At 41.5% G+C, this 18,559-nt stretch overlaps 1 protein-coding gene across 1 annotated transcript; it reads left to right on the top strand.

Moving 5' to 3' along the window:
* The first annotated feature begins 1,682 nt into the window (after nt 1-1,682).
* On the top strand, nt 1,683-3,504 carry LOC122014780 (phenolic glucoside malonyltransferase 1-like). Its single transcript, XM_042571206.1, has one exon. It carries the CDS (start codon nt 1,861-1,863, stop codon nt 3,196-3,198), a length of 1,338 nt encoding a protein of 445 aa, XP_042427140.1. The 5' UTR covers nt 1,683-1,860; the 3' UTR covers nt 3,199-3,504.
* Nucleotides 3,505-18,559: the final 15,055 nt, after the last annotated feature.

Raw genomic sequence — 18,559 nt, 5'->3', positions numbered from 1 at the left:
TTTAATCTGGAAGCCAATCATTGAAATAAATATTTAATCAACTTCTGTAATATGGTTTAACTTATGAAGAACACATGGGTTGAACTTGGAGTAAAAATGCTAAGTTTTATTTTCAATCCAAGTTTAACTTCTGAAGAACAACTTGGATTAATAATGTTAAGCATCGTTTGCAATTCAAATTTAACTTTAGTAGAGCACATGGGCTACTAGGAAAAGTTCTGTGCTTATTCAAAATTTTTGTACAGGGGAATCAGAACGGAATTCCAAGTAGCACTCAACACCTCCGACACTCAAGTAATCACAGGAGCAAGAGTAATGGAGCAATAGTAGAACAATGGAACACAGGCGTAAATAGTGGATGATGCGTACCTCTCCTCTGACCCGCGGGCTCGCTTCCTAAGGCGAGCACACTTTCCCAAGTATAATATGAAAAGATCCAGCAGTAAAGTGTTCCTAATAAAATACCTTAACAGAGTGTGCATATATTCTGACAATACTGCGGAAGCTTCCACCGTACGATTCGCCCCTCCATCCTGCTGGTGTCAGCGACACTAACTCCTAAAAAAAAATATAGAGATAATCTTACCGTCTAGCCGAGCGGGGTGGCCGCTCGGCTGAGTTTAAACTGGTCTGCAGACTCCCATTAGCCATTCGGCTTTGTAAGGCTCCCCTCCGGACGATTCCTCCGCTCGGCCGGATGGTCTGGCTGAGCGGACGCTTGCTCGAGTTCCTTCGTCGAGTGCTTCATTGGTCGTGCAAACTGTCCCTTTGACCTTGACTTCCATGATGGTGGTCGTCGTCGCCTTTGACTTGAACTGCATGGGTCCCTCCTTTACCATCGCATCATCGACCATCAAGTTAACTGGGAATGGAAGGAATTAATCTTTTTCTCTAAGAACATGTCCTCTAAAAATTAATCCTATGTCTCATTTTAATAAATCTATCATCCTCTAACTACGATAATAAATTTGTTATCCTCTAACAGATGTTGGAAGACTAATTATAATATTGCACGTAGGACATAGAAAAGATAGACCCCACATATTGATTATTTTGCTCCAATAATTGTATTTTCTCGTGAGTCAAGACTATAAGACAACGATTGCTCCCCTACCATGAAAATTTGATTTTTCACATTGGGCATTTTCGAATTCTCATGGCGTCTTAATCACCTTTTACACTAGGGTTCACTTGTCCTTTCTGAATTTACTTATGGCCGATCAATGGGGTTGAGCCGTCCCCACATTTCTGAATTAGTTGGGTTTGCAAGTATAATTGAATTAATAAAAAAACTATATATTTAAATTGGAATAAAATGTACTCTAATCTGATTTGCAAATTAATTAACCAAAAAATTTAGGATTAAAAATCCAACACTTTAAATTCTAAAATGTATAGCTTAGGGTGTCTCGCAGTGAAACATGACATAGCTTTTAAATATGAATCATTGTCTCGTTATCACATCTCTCAACAGGTCATTTGATTCATAAATTAAAATTTTCTTATAGCAGAAGTACAGAATGAAAAAAGTATTTCTTCTCTATGCAATTTAATTTCTTGAAACAAAGTATTGTGTAAATAGGCGATATCAATGAATAATAAATATATGACTATTCTATTGAAGGAAAAAAAAATTATGATTTTAACTCCACATCAACATTCTCAGCTAATAATGGAGGAGAGTCGGTCTCGATGGCTCAAATGTCTACCAATAATAATATGCAGTGTATCTATCAGACTTCTTAATTTCGATTTCGACCGTCTAGCAGAGATTGCATTTGTGGCCAAGTTATCTATGCATTAGCCAATAGAACCAAATAACTTCCCATTGCCACTCAAAACTGCAACTCTTTCTCCAAGATGTCGCCGCCGGCTGCGAAAGTTACGGTCCTCGAAAGCTCTGAAGTCGCTCCTCCACCGGGGTCGGTGCTGGAATCCTCTCTCCCTCTCACCATCTTTGACATAGTATTTCTCTACTCTGTACCCGTTCAGCGCCTTTTCTTCTACCCTTTCCCTCACTCCCCCGGCCACTTCCTCGACTGCCTCCTCCCCACTCTCAAATCCGCCCTCTCCCTCACTCTCCGGGACTTTTACCCACTCTCCGGCAAGATCCGCCTCCGCCCGGGTAGCCACGACAAGTACGAGCTACACTACGTCGAGGGCGACTCTGTTTCCTTCACCGTCGTCGAGCACGATGGGGACTTCGACGAACTCTCCGGACGCCCCGGATGCGAGTACGCCAGGCTACTTCACTTGGTCCCCCAACTTGCTGCCCCAGGCAATGGCCGGAGGCCGGTGACGGCCGTGCAGGTGACTCTGTTTCCCAACAGAGGCGTGGCTGTGGCCGTGACCGTCCACCACTCGGCGTGTGACGGCTCCAGCTCCACCAGATTCATCTCCTCCTGGGCTTCTCGAACCGCAGCAGGGTCAGGCAAGGCGGCGCCGGCGCCGGCGCCGCCCTTCTTCGACCGGACCATGATTCCGAATCCGAGCGATGTGTACTCCAGGTTCTGCAGCATCTTTGCTGTCGATGCGCAGTCGACCGAGTCAATAATGATGAATTTGGCTCCGCCGGGCTCGATCCTCGGCAACTTTACCATTAACGCAGACCAGCTCCGGAGGCTAAAGGAGATGGCCTCCTCCAAGTCCAAGTACTCCTTCCACTGCTCCACCATCGCGGTGACCTACGCGTACGCGTGGGTTTGCCTCGTCAGGGTGCGAGGATACCACGAGGAAAAGCATCTCTACTTGAAGCTCCCCGGAGACTGCCGGCGTCGGTTGCAGCCGCCGCTCCCGACGGAGTACTTCGGCAACTGCATCGCCTGCTACTTCGTCGAGGCGAAGGCTGGCGACCTTGCGGGGGAAGACGGGTTTACGACGGCAGCACGACTCGTCGGTGAAACCATCGAAAGGCTCAAACATGATCCGCTGGAGGGCATGGATAACTGGCCGGAGAAGTACCGGGAAATCGAGATGCAACAGCCTTTTATCGTCGCCGGGTCGCCGACGTTCAAAGTTTACGACGTTGACTTCGGGTGGGGAAGGCCGGTGAAGGTGGACGTCCCGTCGATCGCAAGGAGAGGAGCCATGTCTGTGTCAGAGAGCAGGGATGCGGGCGGTGGAGTGGAGATTGGTTTGGCGTTACCGAAGCAGGAGATGGATGAGTTTGGGGCTCAATTTTCACTCTTGTGCGTATAAATTTTTAGTAGTAACAACTCTCCGCTGTTAGTTCTTTATCGGATCATGCAGGCACCCCTAGTCAATGAATATGGGATCCCGAACACAAATGGCATGTCTTTCACTCCTCTGATGTCGAATATTGGTAAAACATGAGTCATCCGTATTTATTATTAAAAATAATAATAATAATTTAAATATTTAAAATATATTTATTTAATATGATATAATTTTAAGATGATTGAGTTGATTGTGAGATTTATAAATAATGAGTGTTGATGTTTTAAAAGAAATATGAGTAAAAGAAATATGTTGTTATAATGAGTATATGATAATGAACCTCATACTTTTTGATGAGATGATGAATATTATAACGATGATACATCATGGATGCTCTACACTTTTCAGCAAAACTTACAAAACTACAAGCTCCATGATGATATTGTTGGTGTTTCCATGTTCCTTAGAAAATGAAGACAGGAAACATGTTCCTTGAAAAATGGAGAGGGAAGAAATCTGAAGATGGAGAAATTCGGAAAGAAAACAGTACTCTTGACGCCTGATGCACTTGCAGGTCTTATTTTTGAGTGCAGTAGATATAGCAAGGTGCAATTAATGAAGCAAAATAACAGTGTAGTATAAGACAAACGAATCAAATTATAGTTTAATTAGCACTTTTACTAAAATAACCTGTCATCATTGATATTTGCTTCCTCCTTCGATTTCTTCTCATAAAAGGTGCCTAAGATCTCTGTTTTCCCTAAGTTTTTTCTTCCAAACTAGAGGTGTCATACATTAATTTACGAAAAAGATGCTCCAGATCTTATTGTCTTCAATTATACCCCAAGTTGAGTTTTTTAAATGGAAAATCAATTTATAAAACAGTTTGTAGCAAGATTTAAACACTCGAACTATATTTTTCAACACTTGAAAAGTTTAAACTGTTAAACTTAAGATGCAGTCAAGTATGGAATAAGTTTGTAATTTTATAATGCGGCTTATTTGTATTATTAGTTTAAGTTGGAAAGGATCAACTTGAGATGCAATTAAATATGACATAAATTTGTAATTTATATAATGCAGTTGATTTATATATTAGTTTATTCTATTGATATGAGAGGTTACGAGCGGACCTAGAGATAATGTGTTAGTCAAAGTTAAGTGAAGATGACAGTAAAAGTCAAAGGGACGTGGTAGCTGGCGTGTCACTCTCAATAGGATTTCAGTGCTCAGCCGGTGCTAAGGCATTAAATACAAGGACGACCGACCTAAGGGTCGGTCGGACTCAAAGGACCTAGTGATGTACTCCACCTTGTATGCATGCGGTAAGCTAAAAATCCGATTAGGTTTAAGAGTTGGCAGGTATGCCACAAAGATGGTCGGTCATATATTCAGCCAAAGTTATAGGCCCTGACATTCCATTCTTGGAGTATAGCTCTCAGCAAATGGACAACTGACTAAATAACTGGTCGAACCGTTGAGGTTAGTACCGGTCGTGCACAATGCTGGTCGAGTTTACAGGGGATTAGCGTCTCCACTTCCTATGCAAGATCGATATGCAAAGCAACTCAGTATAGGCCCGACTAAACTTTCAAATCCCATATTACATCAGGTGCATGCAAGCCTCCTAACATAAGAATGTGCATCTCAAAGTACCAGTTGAATCTCTCGGTACTTAGTTTACCATCCTTCAAAGGCAAATATCCCAGCATATGACCGGTCGGTCATAGATTCGACCGGGCCTATGAGACTTGGCTCCCTATTGCTTCAATATCATATCTTCAACATCACAACATACAACCGAGTGACAAGGTCCAACCGTCCTTACGGGGCTCGGCACCCTGCTTACATATTGATCTACTCATATGATATACAGCCGGTCGGCTAAAGACGCTCAGAGGCGGCGAGCTCAGTCCGGTGGGGAGGCCGGCGGCGGAGCTAGCGAGAAAGAAGAAGAAAACCAGCACCGCGGGAAGAGAGGAGGAGGGGGCAGGCGATCGTCGCTGGTGGCGCAAGGAGGAGAGGAAGAAGAGGAGGAGGAGTTGATCGGAGGCGAGGAAAAGGAAAGGAGCAGTCGGCGGCCGACGCCGCCGTCGTCGGCGAGGGCTGTCAAAGGGAAGCAGAAGATGGCGGTGACCAAAAAACGAACCTGCAGCCCCCTTTTTGCACAGTAACTCCTCCCCTTAAAACCCTACCAGTGAAAAGACAAAAATACCCTTCCTCCACCCTTTAATTCCTTCCCTGCCCCCTCTCCCTATCCGTATCACTTTTAAATGAGAGCTCCCCTCCCCCCCTTCTTTTGACACACACCCCCTCCCCCTCCTCTCTCTCTCTCCCTGCCAAAAGACGCATGTAGCCTCCTCTTTGTTTTTATTTTTATTTTTTTTTATTTCATTTAATTCTCATTTAGTTTTAATTTTTTTAATTAATTTTATTTAAAAATAACTCTGATACAATTATATTTTTAAATTTTATTTAGTTTTATTTTTTAATTAATTTAATTTATTATTTTTTATCAATACTTTGTTTTTCAATTTTATATAAATTTTATTTAGTTTTTATTTTTTAATTAATTTAATTTATTATTTTTTATCAATACTTTATTTTTCAATTTTATATAAATTTTATTTAGTTTTTATTTTTTAATTAATTTAATTTATTATTTTTTTCATAATACTTATATTTTTTCAATTGATTTTTTAAAATTTTATTTTTTTATTAATTTTTTTAATCAATTTCTTTATCAATTTTTTATCAGTTTTATTTTTTTAATAATTTTTTTATATGTTTATAATATTTTATTGATTTTTGGTTTATATTTAAAACTAAAAAAAATACTACCGATTAATAATGAACACATTCATAACTTAGGAACAAACATATTTTTTCCAAATGAAGAGTACATGTAATAATACAAAAAAAAACATAAAAACATATAAAAATAGAAATCTTAATCAATATTGCCTCCAAATTCTGCTCCCGATGTGTTTGGTGGTGGTGCACCTATTACTTCGTACCACAAATGAGCGCGTGTCCTGTAACGAGTGACCCATCTTTTAGCTTCATATGATGAATGTTGCCACCACCAAGTTGGAATGGGTGGTACAGGATAATGAGGATATAAGAAAACTTGTACGAAGTGATTGCCAATATGAACAATAGCTATTTCTCGACGCTCTTGGTTTGGAACTGGAGGAGTTCTTAATGGCGAGTAAAACAACTTCCAATATTCTCACCAAATGTATGAAGTACAAAATTGTACCTTGATGCGATGACAATTCCCAAAGGTATAACGTCCATCCAATATATTTCTGGTGCCCACTACTCGAAATAATTCAATGAGAATAATAGATTGGTTACCAAATTTGGATTTGGATAAAGTTGATCATATAGATCCTTATTTTGTTGAATCTCTTCTATAAGCTCGAATCGTACTTGAACCCAACCTTCTTCACCATACCCAATTAGTGCAGCTATTGCCCTGAATCCACAATGACCATCAGGTTTAACATCAACAGTGTGAGAAATATAATGCTGCAGAGGCACAAGTAATTTCTCAATATAAGTATCACGGATGGGTGGAACTGGAGAGTGATCATGGGTCATTTGAGTATTGCGAACCTTCGACCCTCTTCCACGTCTTCCTCTCCCTTGAGATGTTGCAATCGGTTGAGAGACCATAGATCCTGAAGTGGATGCTTCTCCTAAAGAAGATATGCGGCGTCCACTTTGCTCATCTCTACCCGTAGGTCGACCTCTATGTTCTGTGTTGTATGAAGGAGCTCCCAATGTACTTTGAGATGGATCAATCATATCAAGAAACTTGTTTATCATATGCTCTCGCATATATGGATCCATCCCATCTAATATCTCAACAACGTGGGATGTCCTGTTAGGTTCTGCTCCCTCGTCATTAAACTGATGTGCGTGTATCGACAATCTCCTCCAATGAGCGTTGATACTCTGAAGCGGAATTGGAATGGAAAAGTAATGGTAATGTGCAAGATCATGCTCGTATGGCAATTCGTATACAATTTTGATAGAATAGTTGCATCTGCCGGATAGTTGGTGAGATGCTTCCTCAATACATTTTAGCTGACCAGAAATCAACTCCATTGCCTCTAATGAAATCCGACACCTTATTGTTGGTGCAACCTTAGGTCAAGGTTGACCTGGTTGACCAGACTCGAGATGACTTGACTCGAGTTATGTTTTGATGTTTGACGAGTTATGACGATGTTTGACGTGAACAGAAAAGTTGTATCTTGATGTTTGACAAGGATACAAGCTTGGGAGATTGTGGGTGCAACTCGTGGTCAAGGTTGACCTGGTTGACCCGAGGTGAGTTGACCTGACTCGGAAAAGTCCAAGCAGGGAGCTTGGCACGGGAGAAAGTCCAAGTATGGAGACTTGGCACGGAGAAGTCCAAGTATGGAAGCTTGGCACATGGGAAGACGGAGAGGGCTCGGTAGCTCGTTCTCCGGACTGTGGTCAGAGAGGGCTCGGTAGCTCGTTCTCTGGACCGGATGTGGAAAGTCCTGGTGAGTGAAGCCAGGTGAAAATCCTAGCGAGTGAAGCTAGGTGAAAGTGGAAGTCCTGGTGAGTGAAGCCAGGCATTCGGGAAAGTCCTGGTGAGTGAAGCCAGGCAGTTTGGAAGTCCTGGTGAGTGAAGCCAGGCAGATTGGAAATCCTGGTGAGTGAAGCCAGGTAAAAACCCTAGTAAGTGAAGCTAGGTGAAAGTCCTGGTGAGTGAAGCCGGGCAAGGAAAAATCCAGATGGATCAAGGGTGATCGGACATCTGGTGTTGGGAAGTCCAAGTAGATCAAGGGTGATCGGATACTTGGCACGAAGAGGAAAGCCCAAGTGGGTCAAAGGGATTGACCGAACACTGGGTGGAGAATCGCACGGAGGGTCCCTGATCGGTCAGTGACCGATCAGTGAGGTCCTGGATCGGTCGGCTGACCGATCAGGTGTGTACAGAAGTGAAAGATGAAGAGAAGCCTTGGATCGGTCCACCGACCGATCAAGAGACTTCTACCGTGCCAGTATCAGTAGATCGGTCTGGAGACCGATCGGACAACGATCAGAGGCGCAAAGAAGTTCGGGAGAAGAGAAGCCTGATTGGTCTACGGACCGAGGTTCCTGATCGGCCTGGACCGATCAGGATCCCTGATCGGTCCATGGACCGATCGAGGAACAGAAGCGAAGGCTAGGGAATGGATCGATCCGTGGACCGATCCATGGATCGGTCCAGATCAGGCACTAGCCGTTGCGACGCAACGGCCAGATTTCTTCTGTGTTTCTTCGTTTTCTTCGCAGGTTATAAAAGGAGGGATGTCACTGGAGCCTACTATTTTCTTCTTCTTCTTCTTCTTCTTCTTCCTTGGATCAAGCTTACGCTTGCTGGAGGTTCTGAGCTTTGTTGAGCTCGCTTCCAAAGCTTCGCGTGAGCTTCCAGTCGTCGATTAGCTGCTGCGTTTGGGTTGTGAAGTTGCTGCTTCATCGCCTCCGATCGACAGAGAAGGCAAGCGAGTGTTGCATTCATATTGTTGTTTGTATTTGCTTCTTGCTTTTCTTGTACTCCTTTCTTGTTGTTACAAGTATTGTGGCGAGGTTTCTCTACCCACAAGGAGCATTTATTAGTCGGTTCTCCGGGGACTCATCCACCGACGGATTGATAGGCTTCGTCCACCTTACGGACACGCCGAGGAGTAGGAGTTTATCTCCGAACCTCGTTACATCGGTTTGTTTGAGGTTTGTCTTCTTTCCCTTTCGTTTCTGTGTTTATTTTCCGCTGCGCTAACACGTTTTGTAGAAACGCGACGATTTGGGGTCGGCTATTCACACCCCCCTCTCTAGCCTCCATACGAAGGATCCTAACAAGTGGTATCAGAGCGAGGTTGCTCTTCGTCGGATTAACACCCGGGGGAGCACAAGCTAGAGAATGGATCGACTCGGAGAAGACATCACGTTTCCACCATTCTACGAGTGCTGCGACTTCGAGTATTGGAAGGTAAGAATGAGGTATTTTCTTATGACTAACCTTGAAAATTGGAGTTGTGTGCAGGTAGGGTTTACTCATCCGGTGGATAAAGACGGAGAAACCCTAGAGAAGAAAAAGTGGACAAAGGAGCAAATCCACCAATCCACAATCAACGATGAGGTAACGAAAATTCTTGAATTTTCATTACCTAATGACATTTTGTGTAAGGTAGGTGGTTATAACAATGCCAAGGAGTTGTGGAACAACTTGGCCAAGTTCCATGAGGAGAGCTCCACTTCAAGCCATGAAGAGGAGTCAAGTGAGCTAAGTAGCTCACACCATGGAAGAGAGGAATTAGAAGTTGAGGGTTACTCAACATCTAAGGAAGAAGAGGAGGAGAGCACTTCTTCAAGATTGGAGCAAGAAGAAGCATCTACCTCCGGAAGGGATGAAGGAGAGAGTCTACATTCATCCTCAACCCTAGGTAACTCAAGCACTTTAATTTCAAGCAAATTACACATAATGTGTTTTGAGTGTAGGGAGTTTGGGCACTACAAGAGTAAGTGTCCAAAGAGGATTATAAAGTCTCCACCGGCGCAAAAGGTCAAGGAAGCCGGAGTCCCGATACGCAAAGGCAAGGAGCACGTGGTGTGCTTCCAATGCAAGCGAAGGGGACACTATAGGAGTCAATGTCCGAGGGGGAGGCAACCTCACAAGAACAAGAGACCGAGCACGTCAATAGGGGAGCAAAGGCAAACCCTAAGGTAACATTTAAAGCTCATTATTGCAATTCTAATAAGACACATGCTAGTAGTTTTATTGCAATTGCTAATAATGATAAGCATGTTAACTTAAGGAACCAATATATGTGCTTAGGTGCTAAACATGTTAGCCTAGATAAGGATAACACTAGGAAAGCCAACCCTAGGATCAACTCATCTAAGGCTAAGGAAAATCTAGGTAGAAACCCCAAGACAACTAGACATATGCCTAGGAACACCTCAAGAAAGAATGATAAATTAAAACTTGAGGTTTTAGAAAAAGAAAATCAAGTCTTGAGGTCAAGACTTGACACTCTAGAAAAGGCCCTAAAGAATTTAGAGAAGTCAACTCTAGGGTCTAAGGGTCAAATTTCAAAGCCCAAGGACAAGAAAGGTTTGGGTCACAAACCTAAGTCCCAAATGGTCAAGCCCACCTATCATAATGTTCCATTCGATTATGGAACAACACCTAGGGCTAGGAAGACCAACACCAAGGTCACAAGGGGAGTCACCCCTAGAGTTGATCTTGATGAGTCCCAAATGGCCAAGGCTTTAAAGCCTAAGAGGGTCATTAGGAGGGTTGCTAGGGAAGTTATTCCTAGTGAATATTTAGTGAACCCAATGAGCTCTAATAGGTATTGGATTCCTAGGAGCATCTTCTCTACCCCATAGATGGGTTAGAGAGTGTCAACTCCGATTAGAAGGGGAGTTAACCCAACTTTGAGGAAATTGACACTCAAGGAACATTTTCAAGGTTTTGTGAATCTTTGAAAATGAAATGGATTTATCATTTACTCCTTCAAGAGTAAATTGTGCCATATTTGAAAAAAAAATCGACTTTAACCTTTATTGACACAAGTTAGGAAAACCTAGAGAAATACCAAGTTGGGGTCTTGGTACTCTCTTAGGAATTTAAGACAATCTAGGCCTTAATTAAAAAGGTGCTATTCTTGAGGAAATATGAAATATGCCAATATTTGAGGATATACTTAATGTTAAGTGGCATAAATTAATCAAGAAAAATAGGAATGCCAACTTAGGTTTGGGCATTTTCTTGAAGCACTTTGAGCAATCTAGGTTTAGATTTTAAGTTAGCTAAGGTGTTAAGGATACTTAGATAGGTAATCTAGGTATTTTATTTGTGCTAACTTACCATGGTTGTTTGCCATATGTCATGCTATGACATCATGTTTAACTTATTATCATTCGAAATGTCATGATCATGCTTAGGCTAATTATATGTCATGCTTATTTTAAGTTTTATACTTTATGCCATGACATCATGAAATTGGAACATGCTTCTATTTATGACATCATTTTATGCCATGTCATCATCTCTTGCATCTATAATCAATGAAATTGATCTAAGGATAAACAACACAATTTGATATGGAGATCAAGTTGTTGTTTTAGAAAATGCATGAAAACTTAGCCTAAGATAACCTAAACCCATATCTCACATCAAAATTGACTTAGATGTGTTTTATACACCTTAGATGTGTGTGAGATATTAGGATCATGAGTTAGGATCAAGGTGCATAGTTCTTGTACCTAGATGAGCCTAATTCGATATTGGGGATCATAGGGAAAGCTTTTGTACAAGTCATGTACATTTAGCTCTAAGATTATGGTCCTAAATTAAAAGGTTTAAAATCATTTTGAAATTGATTTGAAAAACCTTGATGAAGCCATTTTAGTGATAGCATTCATCATTGAGCAAATTGATACAAAGTTGACTTAACTTTGAACTATTTCAAAGTTTTTGAACTTTGTATCAAGATTTGAAAATGGAAGTTATTTTCACAGAAAACTATTTTTCCTTGATAGTATATGGTATGAGGAATGTATCCTCAAAATTTCACAATTTTTCCAATTTTCTGGAATTTGTTGTGAGTTTCTGAATTTCGGGAGAGAAGATATCAGAAACCGCCTGATCTGAACTTGGATCGGTCACTGGACCGATCCAGGGAAGGCTGGATCGGTCTGGGGACTGATCCAGAGGGGTCCTGATCGGTCCGGTGACCGATCAGGCGCGCTGAATTTGCTGAATTTCGACTGTGGTCTGAAATTTCAGCTGTGGGAATTGAGTTTCGGGTTTCTAAAGGTCTGAAACTCTCCAAGACATTGTTGGTGCAATGATCAGGGGGGAGTTGACCTTTAGGGGGAGTCTTACCTAATTGTCAAGGGGGAGTTGACTTTTAGGGGGAGTTTTTACTTCTTAAGACTTTTGAGGATTAGTGATAAGGAATTGTCACTAAGTTGAGTGTTGAGTTTAGTATCAAGGGGGAAATTAAGGGTTTCAATGAAAGGTATGGGACTTTCATTGGGAATGAACTCTTGACCTTGATTCCCTCTTTTTGATGTGTGTCAAAAAGGGGGAGAGATGTCCCAAGGGGGAGAATGGGAGAATGTTTTGGAAAACCTAAGTTAGGTTATCGGGTTAACCTAACTTGTTTATGGGTTTTGTCAAACATCAAAAAGGGGGAGATTGTTGGTGCAACCTTAGGTCAAGGTTGACCTGGTTGACCAGACTCGAGATGACTTGACCCGAGTTATGTTTTGATGTTTGACGAGTTATGACGATGTTTGACGTGAACAGAAAAGTTGTATCTTGATGTTTGACAAGGATACAAGCTTGGGAGATTGTGGGTGCAACTCGTGGTCAAGGTTGACCTGGTTGACCCGAGGTGAGTTGACCTGACTCGGAAAAGTCCAAGCAGGGAGCTTGGCACGGGAGAAAGTCCAAGTATGGAGACTTGGCACGGAGAAGTCCAAGTATGGAAGCTTGGCACATGGGAAGACGGAGAGGGCTCGGTAGCTCGTTCTCCGGACTGTGGTCAGAGAGGGCTCGGTAGCTCGTTCTCTGGACCGGATGTGGAAAGTCCTGGTGAGTGAAGCCAGGTGAAAATCCTAGCGAGTGAAGCTAGGTGAAAGTGGAAGTCCTGGTGAGTGAAGCCAGGCATTCGGGAAAGTCCTGGTGAGTGAAGCCAGGCAGTTTGGAAGTCCTGGTGAGTGAAGCCAGGCAGATTGGAAATCCTGGTGAGTGAAGCCAGGTAAAAACCCTAGTAAGTGAAGCTAGGTGAAAGTCCTGGTGAGTGAAGCCGGGCAAGGGAAAATCCAGATGGATCAAGGGTGATCGGACATCTGGTGTTGGGAAGTCCAAGTAGATCAAGGGAGTGATCGGATACTTGGCACGAAGAGGAAAGCCCAAGTGGGTCAAAGGGATTGACCGAACACTTGGTGGAGAATCCTAGCAGGTCAAGGGAGTGACCAGATGCTAGGAATGATGAACCAACAGGTCAAGGTTGACCGGATGTTGGTGTAGAAGCCTGAGGTTTAGGGTCGGGAGTTTGGATCGATCGGGGACCGATCCGGTGATACATCGATAGCACGATCGGTCACCGACCGATCGAACCATCCAATAGCCTCATGAGGTTATCTCGATCACCTCGAGACCGATCGGACAACGATCGAGGCGCAAAGAAGTTCGAGAGAAGCTGATCGGTCTACGGACCGATCCAGGAGTTCCCTGATCGGCGTGGACCGATCGACTTCTGATCGGTCCATGGACCGATCGAGACGAAACGAAGGCTTAGGAATGGATCGATGCGTGGACCGATCCATAAACTGATCGGTCCACGCATCGATCCAGTACTAGCCGTTGCGACGCAACGGCTAGATTTCTTCTATGTTTCTTCGTTTTCTTCGCAGGTTATAAAAGGCGGGCTGCTGCTGCGAGCCTCCAACTATTTATTCTTCTTCCTCTTCTTCTTCTTCCTTGGATTGAAGCTTCTGCTTCTGTGCTCTGAGGTTCTGAGCTTTGTTGAGCTCGCTTCCGAAGCTTCGCGTGAGCTTCCAGTCGTCGATCAGCTGCTGCGTTTGGGTTGTGAAGTTGCTGCTTCATCGCCTCCGATCGACAGAGAAGGCAAGCGAGTGTTGCATTCATATTGTTGTTTGTATTTGCTTCTTGCTTTTCTTGTACTCCTTTCTTGTTGTTACAAGTATTGTGGCGAGGTTTCTCCACCCACAAGGAGCATTTATTAGTCGGTTCTCCGGGGACTCATCCACCGACGGATTGATAGGCTTCGTCCACCTTACGGACACGCCGAGGAGTAGGAGTTTATCTCCGAACCTCGTTACATCGGTTTGTTTGAGGTTTGTCTTCTTTCCCTTTCGTTTCTGTGTTTATTTTCCGCTGCGCTAACACGTTTTGTAGAAACGCGACGATTTGGGGTCGGCTATTCACACCCCCCTCTCTAGCCTCCGTACGAAGGATCCTAACACTTATTTGACTGAAAATATCATCATGTAAATGTTGATGGCGTGGAATGTTCAGAGATTTTTTGAACGACTTCTTAATATCCCTGAACTGAATTCTCAACATCTTATGTATTTTTTCAAAAGATGTCTGTAGGGATGACATGGTATCTCCCAAATATAACTTCAATCTCGCATGTGCAGATTCTACCCTGTAATAAAAAAAATACATTGTGTTTAAATATTGAAAAGAATTGAAATACTGAAAAGAATTGAAATACTACAATAATGAACAAAATTTAAATAATAAAACTATAAAATGACTATTCCTTTGATTTGAATTGCTCCCGAGATGCATACATGTATCAACCCATGCTGAAACAAACCGCTCTTTGTAAGGGTGTAACCATGTATCCCAAAGATAATTTAGAGCACCCTCGAATCGTTGATACTCTTTGCGCATGACATCCCACTTATGCTGATAAGACCATTGTGTCGATGAATTAATGAGTGAGTGTCATGATGCATAAAAATGTTATCACTCCAGACCAAGCATAGGGGTGCATTTCTTCATTACGCACTGGTTTATGTGCCAAATACAAAGGATGTGACGTGCATTGGGAAAACATGTTTCAATTGCATTAATAAGCGACAAATCCCGATCTGAAACAAATACCATTGGCAACGATGCCTTCTTTTCAACCATCCACTTCTTTAAGTTACCTAATGCCCATGTCAGTTGCTCTGTCTTCTCATTACTAAGATATGCAAACATAAGTGAGTAAGTTCGCATTGTGGATGTGATACCCACAACCTCCAATAGTGGTATCCGATACTCATTAGTTTTGTATGTGGCATCAATGATCAACACAAATGAAAAGTTGATAGACAGCTCTAGACTTTTTGGATGAACCCAAATAATATCTGTGATTTCGTTGGTGTCTGTATTTGTACGGTATTTATGGAGGTATTCTTTCTTGATTAATTGGTCCAAGACATACTGAATAGAATTTAGGCCGCCCTGTTTAGCGGATTTATTTGTGAAAATAGCATTATAAATGCTTTTGATCCCCGTAGTATTTGATGGGTCTCTTTCCTTCAAAATACTAAGAATTTCACGAGGTGTGGTGATGTTGGCCATGTCAAGCACAAATTCTTTTTCTTTTGGTTTTAACCTACTCGGGTACTCATGTCCATCAATATATTCTGCTAATTGATGATTATGAAAACCACAAACAACCCTTAAACCCCACATCACACCATCTGGAGGTATTGGTATACCTCGCAGCTCAAATGGGCATTCACATTTTTTAGTCCCAGTATTTCTTTTTAAGGATTGCCCATCAACTACATATCGTGGCGGTTTATACTTTCCACCTCTTTCACACATAAGATGACACTTTGGTAGCTTGGCACCTTTTAAATTAGCAGAATTTTTAATAACCACTACAATACTATTCTTCAAACTAACTGTCTTTATCCAATTTATCATATCTTCTCTACTTTTAAATATCTAAATAAAAAAATATAACAAAGATGTATAAGTATGACATTACCAATCTTAATATAATTTCTCTACTTATAAAATAAATAATGAATATACATAAAACAATGATAATAACTAACCTGATCTATGGTAAATTCGATTGTATAATCGCGACTGTTGTTGAAGATATCTTGACTAGGAACATCATTCTCAATTGACCAACTATCTGAAAATAAATCCAAATAGCCATCCATATTTTCAGGAAGAGAGAAGGAGAGGCTGAGAGGGAGATAACAGTGAAGGGAGGTGTGAATGAAGAGTGACTAAAAATGAAGTGTGAGAGGAGGATTTAAAGGGAGAGGTTTTGACACGTGTCAAGAGTTGAAGGGTGGGTATTTAAGTGGAGGGGAGGTTCTGACATGTGTTAAGAGTTTAAGGGTGTAACGACCCAAATTTCCTCATTTGGAGTTCTAATAGAGGTTAAAAATATTTAGAAATACTTTAGAAATATTCTAGAGATTTTTTGAAATTTTAGAGTATTTTTATGCAATTTTTGGAAGTCGTTTGGTATTTTTACTAAACAAAGGAAGTTTTGACAAAAAGATGTCCAAGCCGAGGTTCGAACCAACGACCTTTGACTCGGTCAAAACCCAGCTGACCAAGTGTGCAAGCAGTTATTACTTAATCAAATAAGGGTCGAATTGTATTTAAGTAATAAATAGTTAATAGCAGAATAAAAGGAGAATAAAAGGCTCGGCTGGGGATTTGAACCTGCGGCCTTTGGCTCGGTCAAAACCTGGCTGACCAAGTGTTCACGTGGCCGTCTTTATTTAAAAAGGGTAGCAAATTTATTTAAAGAAGTTAACAGAATATTGAGTTATAAAAGAGGAACTTAACTTAGGGCTTGATTTACCCGATCAGAATCCTTCTCCTCTCCCTTTTCTGCGCGCAGCCGACGGCGACTTCTCGGGCGGAGAACAAAGTCGCGGCTAGGGCATAGTTTTCCGGCGGCCGGCCAAGGTGCATCCGAGAGCTCTTCGCCTTCCCGAGATCCTCTCACCGAGAAGAAGCTATAGGCGCAAGGAGAGGCCGGAAAACTCGAGTTATCCGAACCCTAGAAGCCTTTTCTCCTTCGGTAGAGAGTCTAAGAACGCAATGTAAGTAGCTCCTCGCCTACGGTAAGAGTAGCTTTGGGATTGTTTTCTCATTTTTTTTTAGCATGAAGTAGAGAACAGAGATTTGAGGTTGTTGCCGTGGGTTGGGAATTTGAATCTAGTTGATTTTGAAGCTTGTTGTTGATTTCCGAAGCTTGCTGTCGTGTTGAGTTTTTTTTTAGCTTGCTGTTGATCTCCGGGGCTTGTTGCTGTATTAGTATTTTTAAAGCTTACTGCTAGGAATTTCAAATTTCTGTTTGTTGATTCTTTCTTAGGTTTTCAAAGAATCCTGTAAAGGAGGTTTTCTTTTGAAGCATGCTGCCATTTTTTTTGGTAGATCAAGTATTTTTTTGTAGGTCAAGCATGTTGTGTAGATCCTACAGCCCTTGTAGTTTAATTCTGGTTGAATTGTTATGGCTGCCGTGCACCTCAAAGAAAGGGATCCTCTGTTCGAAGTGGATCACAGGAAGAAAGTTTGTTTTTTTTTATCTTTTATTGTGCTTGCTGCTGAGAACCCTTAAGAAAGGAGGAAGATGTTTGGTTTAGATTAAGCATGTAGGTTAGTGTTTTTGTGGGTTGTCTTCATTCAGACTGTGAAATTAGCATAGTACATTTGACCCAAACTTTCTGTTGCAACCTTGATGAACCTGCTCGGTTCTTGTGGGGTTTTACAAGCTTCGAAAATTGGGTTGCTTTGCAAAAAGATTAAGCTGTGAATTTGTTGTATAGGTTTGTTTTAAGTTTTACATCAAGTTCAACTTGATTTTATGCACAGAAAAGGGGCACAAGTAGCTCCCTTGGGGTTGCTGTGCAATTCGGCTATTTAGCTGAACATGAGAAGGCATAGATTGTTGATTAGCATGTAGTTTTCTTTATGTTGTTACCTTATTGTTGCTACTGTCGATTTAGAGTTAGTTTTCTTCTAAAACATGTAGGTTTATTTTTGTAGCTTAAATGTAGAAGTACGGTTAAGTAGGTATGCATATTTTACTAAAATTGAATACAGGTTTTTACTAGCAGTTTAGCATTTCAGTTTTTTGATATATTATATCATGTTGTTAGACTTTCCCTATTTGTTATTAGTTAAGCATGTGTAGTTTCCTAACTACTAGAATAGCATGAGTAGTATTGAATTATAATGTTTTCCTTGCTTTGGATTTTCTGTACAGCATTAGAACGGCTAGAAGTTTAAGAGTAACTAGTGTGCTTTGTTTTCTTTGCTTTCGGATTACATTGTACAGCTTTGGAATAGCTAGAGATTATTGAGTAGCATGCATTCTTTGCTCTCTTTCTTTTATCTCTGTTGTAGCAAGATTTAAGGTTTTAATTCCAACAAGTTTTAGATGTAGTTTAAGCTTGTATGATATGCAGATTTTCTAGTTTTCATTGGCTATTTTTAACAAGCATGAACAACCATGTATTCTAGTGGAAAAATAAGAGTTCTATTAAATTCTTTTAGAAGTATTAACAAGTATAAGACAGATAAAGAAAAGAAAGAAAAAGGCCAAGGCTTTAAGTAGATCCCGAAGTTAAGACTTTAGGGATTTTAGCACACAAGGTGCTAAAGAAAGTGCCGAGACATTATATATTAGAAGTAGTAAAAGATAACAAGTATTTTACTTTTATCAGTGGCACTGTACTGGACTCTCAGATGTCCTTGGGTTGGGCTCCCATAGTCATCCCTAGGTTTAGATAACCTAGCATGCATGACTCTCAGTAGTCATTGGGCTGGGCTCCCATA

Source organism: Zingiber officinale, chromosome 1A (assembly GCF_018446385.1).
Source record: "Zingiber officinale cultivar Zhangliang chromosome 1A, Zo_v1.1, whole genome shotgun sequence".
NCBI classification, from domain to species: Eukaryota; Viridiplantae; Streptophyta; class Magnoliopsida; order Zingiberales; family Zingiberaceae; genus Zingiber; species Zingiber officinale.
The sequence above is the reverse complement of the archived record's forward strand: the minus strand, read 5'-3'. Positions and strand labels throughout refer to the sequence as shown.

Excerpts from the sequence above, each read along its gene's own strand:
- LOC122014780 (XM_042571206.1), top strand. The coding sequence starts at position 1,861 with ATGTCGCCGCCGGCTGCGAAAGTTACGGTCCTCGAAAGCTCTGAAGTC.